We start from the raw sequence: 8,116 nt of genomic DNA, 5'->3' as shown, positions 1-8,116 counted from the left end.
TCTCAGCAGTTTTTCTCCGTTTTCATTAGGGTTTTTTCATTGTTTTTCTTTGATTTTCTTTATTTATCTATTCCTTTTTTGTTTGCTTTTCTTTTTTCCTTCTATGTTTTTTTTCATTTTTTTTGCACTTGTTTCATCCTTTTGTTCTTCTTCTTTTTTCTTTGGATTATTTTGTTTCTTTTTTGTTTTCATTTTTTTTATTTTCTTTGTATCTTTTAGTTTTCATTCTACATATTTTTATATATGTCAACAATATTTATCTAACACATGTTATACATTTTTCCAATACCAATTTAACATTTTTTTAATACCAATATATTCATATACACATTTTAAACATGTTTTCAAATACAAGATTAACAATTTCTAATACACGGTCAACATTTTTATATGCATATTTAACATTGTTCAAATGCTTGATTAACATTTTCCAAATACTTGTTCAATATTTTTTCAAATTCTTGATAAATATTTTTATATACATGATCAAAATTTTCCATAATTTTTTTTAATAAATTGTCAACATTCTTTCTATATACATTTAACATTTTAAAATGCTTGATTAAATAATATATATATATATAGGAAAATGGTTGTGTACTCTTGGGAGTACGTACTCCCGCTTCTCATATATACCACATAGATAAATTTTTTATAGCACTTTATTATTTTTAATATACTTCATTAGTAATTATTAGATACCCCAAAATGAGTTCCATGAAAAAATTCATGTGAGTCTACATATTTTTAAATGTTTACGTATATACTGATGTGTTTGTACATGAAAAAGGTATATTACAAAAAGTACATTGCAGATGATATTTTTTCAACAAAACTCGTATTGGGGTATCTTAGAATATTTAATGAAGTATATTGAGAATAATAAAGAAGTATAATTAATGCGTATATGAGGTATATTGAGAATGGGAGTACATACTCCCAAGAGTACAGAAGAAAATATATATAGTGTTACTATTCATCACCCAGGCTGCAGAATAAGTTATTCTTCATCCGAGGTAATCTTACGATCATTTTATAATTAAATTACGTTTCGAATTCAAATAGTTACATTCCTATTGATTCACTACGTAAAATTTGACATAAGAAAATAAAAATATAGGTCATAAGACAAGAAAATTTGCAGTTTATGTGTATTTTAGACTATGTTTTACGTTTGTAATTTTAGGTAACATAAAATATTTTTTACGGAGATTATATATTTTTTACGGTCCCTTTTTGCATCGAAAATAAGACAAAACTTACGGAACGTAAAATTATGGTGCATTGATGGTAAAACAGAGGGGGTGAAGAATAACTATTCTTCGACCAGGATGACGAATAGCGTGACCCTATATATATATATATATATATATATATATATATATATATATATATATATATATGTATATGATCCAATTTTTATAATACATGGTCGACCTTTTTTGTATACACAATTAACATTCTTCAAAAGCTTTATCAAAAAAAAATCAAACACTTGTTCAATATTTTTTCAAATGCTTGATTACTATTTTTTTAAATACATGATCAAATTGTTTCATACACATTTTTTTGTATACATATCCCTATATGTGATGAACATTTTCTCTATACACATTTAACATTTTTCAAATGCTTGTCACATTTTTCACATGTTTATGTAGAGTGATTTTTGAATATGTATTTTTTACAGTATTTGGAAGTATAAACAAAAGTATAAAAGAAAGCAAAAAACATGAAAAAAAACAAAAAATAAGGCTGTTGTTTCCGCGCGCCTGGGCCAACACAACTCGCCCCACCATTTAGCAATGGTTCCTCTTGTCTCACCCAATGTGGGATATAGGGCGCCTTAAGCACCAGTTGTAGTTGTTTCTGCAAAATCGATGAACTTTTTTCAAATTCAATGATTTTTTTCAAATTTGATGACCTTTTTTTTCAAATTCGAAGAACCTTTTCAAATTCAATGCACTTCTGAAAATCAATGAACTTTTTTCAAAACCGATGAATTTTTGCTCAAAATCGATGAACTTTTTTTCAAATCCAATGAACTATTTTTAAATTCAATCAACTCTTCCAAGATCGATGAACTTCTTTCAAATTCATTGAACTTTTTTCAAAATTGATAAAAAAATTTGAATTCATAATTTTTTAAGTTTTTTGTTCGTTTTTTTTAAAGTCAATGGTTGACCGACTAGTCAACCGCGACCGTTCAAACTGCGCTCGAGCGACCAGGGGGGGTGGGGGGCACTGGTGAAGTGATTGAGCGCTCACCTTACATGGGCCAGCCCTCGAGCAGGGGTGTGTGAGCGCCCGTTCCTTCAAGTGTCGCTTAAGACTCCACTTAGGAGCTCCCGGGTTTCGACCATCCAGTTTCCTTCTTCTATTTCCTTTTCGAACTTAAATTGATGGGTTTTGAAACATTGAGGTTATAAAAATATAAAATAAAAATGTCAACTTTAGGAGGCTTCCCTGGATTATTCTGAGTCCAAATGAAATATATACAAAATGTTACTACCTCATATTTTTACCCCTTTAAATATAAGCCCATCTTTATTCAAAATTGAAATTTTGAGTCGGAATTAGGATGTATGAGTTACAAGTTATGAAGTTTTATACTCCCTCCGTTCCCAAATATTTGTCTTTCTAGACATTTCAAATGGATTACAACATACGGATGTATGTAGACATATTTTAGAGTATATATTTATTCATTTTGCTTCCTATGTAGTCATTTGTTGAAATCTCTAGAAAGACAAATATTTGGGAACTGAGGGAGTAGTAGCCTACCTATAGTATTGGAAGATTTATCAAAAGAAAAGTACCTTATTTTAATATATAAAGTAAAATTGTGAATGTTAGTTTTACAAAACATTGTATAATATTTATTAATTTCAAATGAATTGTTAAAAGTAAATACACATTTTTAATTTTGACCAGTCAATCGCGTTGAAAATTCAAACTCATATGTGATTCAGAACTGAGTTAAGACTATGAGTGTGTGTTATTAAAACAACAAACTGATTCAAAATTCAAACTCAATTAGATTTTTTGTTTCCATAGCACAAGTTATAATACCATTTCTTTGACCTACAATTTTTATGTTTGAATATTGTATCTTACAGATTTAGTTCATGTTACTGTTCTCATTCCATTTTCCTTTGGAATTTAGAAGCCTATTCTCCTTCGGCGATATATGTGTTTGAGCTAGTCTTAGCTCGCGGGTCGAACCAAGTTTATTTCCCCTAAAAAAAGTTTGCATTTAATAAATGAACAATGTCCAACCAAGGTTGAACTAGCCTACCACTAGAAAACAAGCTGCCACTTGGGCCGAAGTGTCCAGGCGTGCAAATTGTACTTAACTGAGTATTTTACAACTGATCATAAACTCACTGTAAGAAACGGATAACTAAAGTAATTATTTTAGTCCCCTTATCAACATGTTTGTTTAACGAGCAAACTAGACGTTCAATATTCTTGAACGAAGTAATAATCCAGTCCATCCATGCCTTTGTTTAACAAGAATTAGTCCCTGTTGTTCTCAGCTCACCTGCCAAGCTAATTCATTCCTTTGTTTAACAAGAATTAATCTGATGTACGTCCTCTCACGGCACGCAGCAAATCATTATCATCCTTACCTACAATCCCCGCAGTTCAGTACAGCCGAGCCATGAATCATCTGATCCCTATAAATATGATCCACATTACACCCCCAATTTCAAACAAGATAGATCACCACAACCTCCTCGATCTCCAACTTCTACTCCGGCCAGCCATGGCTAGCTACTCACAAGGTTTGCTCTTCGCCATCCTCGCATGCGCCTGCGTGCTTAGCGCTCTTGCAGCCCGGGACCTCGCCGAGGATCGGTCTATTGTCACAAGGCATGAGCAGTGGATGGCCAAGTATGGCCGTGTGTACAATGACGTTGCTGAGAAAGCACACCGGCTAGAGGTGTTCAAGGCCAATGTCGCGTTCATCGAGTCGGTGAATGCAGGGACCGACAAGTTCTGGCTCGAGGCTAATCAGTTTGCGGATATCGCCGACGATGAATTCAGGGCTACGCACACAGGGTATAAGGCGCAGGTGGGTGGTAACAAGGGCAGGAAGACGGGGTTCAGGTATGCGAACGTTAGCCTCGATGCGCTCCCAACATCTGTGGACTGGAGAACCAAAGGCGCGGTCACTCCCATCAAAGACCAAGGCCAATGTGGTAAGCTCATATTCACACAATTACGCGTGACTATTTTGAACTGTTCTAGAATTCGATTCTAGAAATATTCTAGGCACCACTGATATCACTGAAGTTTCTTAGTTTTTAGCTATAGGTCACATAGAATATTTCAATTGATAAAAGTTCATATACTATTTAAATTGGCTCAAATTCGTGTTTGGCTGATTTTTGTTAACAGAAATGAAAATATTTGAACACCCGCTAACAGAAATTTCGAAATTTCATGTTTTATTGGAAATGAGAACACTGCACATGATCGTACTAGTTTACATTATGTTATTCAATTATTCTTGTCATTTTATGGACATTGACTAACATATCAACACCTATGTAATGTGGAATATTTCAGGGTGTTGCTGGGCCTTCTCCACGGTGGCCTCTATGGAAGGCATCGTGAAGCTGAGCACCGGGAAACTGATCTCATTGTCGGAGCAGGAGCTGGTGGACTGCGATGTGGACGGCATGGACCAGGGCTGCGAGGGAGGGCTCATGGACAACGCCTTCGAGTTCATCATCGACAACGGTGGCCTAACCACCGAGGGCAATTACCCCTACACCGGCAACGACGGCAGCTGTAACTCCAACAAGGAGTCCAACGCCGCCGCATCCATCAAGGGGTACGAGGATGTGCCGGCCAATGACGAGGCGTCGTTACAGAAGGCGGTGGCCGCACAGCCCGTGTCCGTGGCCGTTGATGGAGGGGACAACCTCTTTCGGTTCTACAAGGGCGGCGTTCTCTCTGGCAATTGTGGCACGGAGCTCGACCACGGCATCGCGGCGGTCGGGTACGGCATTGCCGGCGACGGGATCAAGTACTGGGTGATGAAGAACTCGTGGGGCGCATCATGGGGCGAGAACGGTTTCATCAGGATGGAGAGGGACGTCGCCGACGAGCAAGGCCTTTGCGGACTCGCCATGCAGCCTTCCTACCCGACGGCATAACTTATATAATCCTACCTTTGACGCCTGTGTATATACACACATATATACCACCTGCATGATTGTGTAAACCAGTATGTAAGTACGTATTTGCATATGTGTATGGAAAGAATAATACTAGCTATTTTAATATACTCCCTCTGTTTCATGTATTAGTTTTTCTAAAGTCAAATATTTGTATGTTTGACTAAGTGTATAAGAAAATATATCAACATCTACAATATCAAATAAGTAAAATCTTTTTCACAACAAATATAATGATAATCCCGCAGAAAAACAAATATAATGATAAATGATTTGATATTGTAGACATTAAATATTTCTCTAAATACTTTGTCGGAGTTATAGAAATTTGTCTTTTTTTGAATAAAATCTTGCATTTTGGAAAGGAGGGTAGTTGTGAACGCGTGGTATAGAAAAATAGAGCTTTGCTAGAGTTACAGGGAGAATTTATAAAGAATTGCAGAATGGCTGACGTGGGTAGATTTAATTGAAAGTTAGTGGGGAGTCAGGTCAACCCTAAAATTCAAATTCAAGGGAGAAAGGTTAGTTGTTGGGTAGAGAGAGATCCGCAGAAACCCCGTAACTAGTCGTTTCAGAATGATGTGATCTTCACTCTGAGGGTGTCATTCCATGGACAATTCTACACTTAGGTCTAATTTGGTTGCAAGGAGAAAGTATCCCAGGGCCACATGGGATTTCCATGGCCATCGGGGATCCTCTCCTCCCACTGCGGGAGATCACCCTTCCAGTTCGGGTCGTAGGAAGGAGGGGAGGTGAGGAAAACCCTAGGGGTAGCACTGAGGTGAAGGAGATAGCTATTCGCTAGGTACGCTTTACGCCGTCGCCTCTCGCACGCAAGTTGGTGGCTTTTCTTCCCGACGTGTGTAGGCATGGATCTCCCACCTGGGGAAAGGACAGGGATCGGGGCAGAATATCCCAACAAGCGATCGACCAAATGTCGCGGTGGTTTTCCACGGGCCGATTGGCCACGTGGGCTTTGCACCCTGGTTTTTAGCGAGGATCCCCCCCCCCCCCCCCCCCCCCCCCCGGATCATGGGCTGCCAAATGAGCCCTTACGGGCTGCCTCCTATGGGCTGCACCCTACATATGCATGTGTCTTGGTCATAAACCCTCCCCCTGAATACAGTTGAGGCCCGATGGTTGCCAACTAACTCACGCCATGTCATCCTATAAACTTCAATCCGTAGATTTTGCCTGTAAGTGTAGCAAAGCTCCCACTCCATTGGTTGCGCTCCATCTAATTATTGGTGGCCTCGTCTGATACATAAGTTATCTCTATTTATTATCTATAAACAATGTAAGGTTTCTTCTTCCATTACATTCTGTGTCGCTCCCAGACTTCATCAAGACTCATCACGGTAGGTATCCCGCCTCCCCACGTGTGGTTTCCCTGGCAAGAAAAAAAATCATCAAAACAAAGCGCACCCCGATGAAATTAGTCTTTCGCTTCATCTACAAATAGTATAAATTTTGTTCATGAACTAATTAGCTGAACTCTTGTGATTCATCATAAGCTGAAGGAATAAACCCTTGTGTATATTTTTACTTTGGGGGGAGGAGTGGAGGAGGGGCTATACAAATTACCACAAAAATTCTGTTTTAATAGGGCGAAAGTTCCAATTTATTGGGCTATGTTTCTGGTCGATCGTCCCTTCTTCCATTGGCCTATGTGGCGATTTTCTAACGCCATTTGAAGTGTTAAATCTCGTAAACTTTGGAGTAACTTAGTGAAGGTTGTGTCCATCGATCCATGCAAAGGCTAATGTGTTAGGACATCTTCAACGCGGACCCTCAAACCACTCATAACCGTCTGGACCGAGCAGTCCACACGCACTTTTGCATCCAACATAGTACTCCATCGGTCCACGGACTGGTCCGGTTGTTCATTTTCCCGTAAACCAGAACCAAACAAGGGGGCGAGCGGGAGGGGGGGGGGTTGCGGGAGTTTGAACCTCCGCCACGTAGGACTCCTACACCCCGGGCCCATGCAAAACCGAGGAGGAGCCCGCGCATTTCAAGCAACTCGCACTATTTCCGCGCCAACAACCCCCTCTCACCACCACCACTTTATCCACCCTCTCAACTCCAATCGTCGCTACTCTCCACCCCAATTCCCGCCCTTTTCGCTTCTGCCATTGCATGGACCCGACCGGCGAGCGACCGAAGCCGTCGGAGGTGGAGGATCCACAGAAGGCGGAGGTCCGAGGTATCAACTGGGCGATGCAGCAAGCTCGCCACCTCAAACAGAAAGCAAAGGAAGGCGGAGGGAAGGACGGGGTGCAGGGGCCTTGTGGGTCCAGGGACGCAGGGCGCCGCTGCCGCAGCGGCCGTCCGTGCACACACCATCCTGGCCGGAGCAATATCGGCCACCCTACTTATACGCGACAAAGCATCTTGGGCAGCAACAACAGTCCCCGGCCTCCTCCGCTGGGTACGTGCCATACTGTGTCGACATCATCGTGGCGCCGTTCCATTTCCCCGACTCGTCGCCTCTATTTGTCTGGTCGTGAACACCGGACGGTGCCCGCTTTCAGTTTGTTGGTATGTCTCAATCACCTGAGTCGTCGTGTAATGACACGGGCATGTAGATGTTGGAGATGGTCCACAACGGAGGCAGAAGCAACTACGAGTGTAGACAAGTGGATGACTCAAAACCGGATGGGCACGCCAAGCCGAGCACGGGCACCAGAACGTACACCCAACCTGGCATGGGCACATACACCTAGTTAAGCACCCAGTCCAATACGTACACCCAGCAGCTGGACTCATACACCGGGCAACCAGAGCAGGACGGCCACGATGACCTTGATCCGTAGGATGGGCTGGCCGGTCCAAATAAGAGTGTAAGTGATAATCCCCAAGTGCAGGGAATCATCGTAGCAATTTCCGAAGGTGGAAGTGATAAGTATGGAGTGTCGAACCCACAA

General features: G+C 40.6%; 1 protein-coding gene across 1 annotated transcript; it reads left to right on the top strand.

The window, feature by feature from the left end:
- The first annotated feature begins 3,769 nt into the window (after positions 1–3,769).
- Positions 3,770–5,168, top strand: LOC123130485 (senescence-specific cysteine protease SAG39-like). The gene is made up of 2 exons (XM_044550378.1): positions 3,770–4,205; positions 4,576–5,168. Exons 1-2 carry the CDS (start codon positions 3,770–3,772, stop codon positions 5,166–5,168), a joined length of 1,029 nt encoding a protein of 342 aa, XP_044406313.1.
- Positions 5,169–8,116: the final 2,948 nt, after the last annotated feature.

This window comes from Triticum aestivum, chromosome 6A (assembly GCF_018294505.1).
Source record: "Triticum aestivum cultivar Chinese Spring chromosome 6A, IWGSC CS RefSeq v2.1, whole genome shotgun sequence".
NCBI lineage: Eukaryota > Viridiplantae > Streptophyta > Magnoliopsida > Poales > Poaceae > Triticum > Triticum aestivum.
The sequence above is the reverse complement of the archived record's forward strand: the minus strand, read 5'-3'. Positions and strand labels throughout refer to the sequence as shown.

Excerpts from the sequence above, each read along its gene's own strand:
- LOC123130485 (XM_044550378.1), top strand. The coding sequence starts at position 3,770 with ATGGCTAGCTACTCACAAGGTTTGCTCTTCGCCATCCTCGCATGCGCC. Across the intron at positions 4,206-4,575 it reads CAAAGACCAAGGCCAATGTG|GGTGTTGCTGGGCCTTCTCC; the intron begins GTAAGCTCATAT and ends GGAATATTTCAG.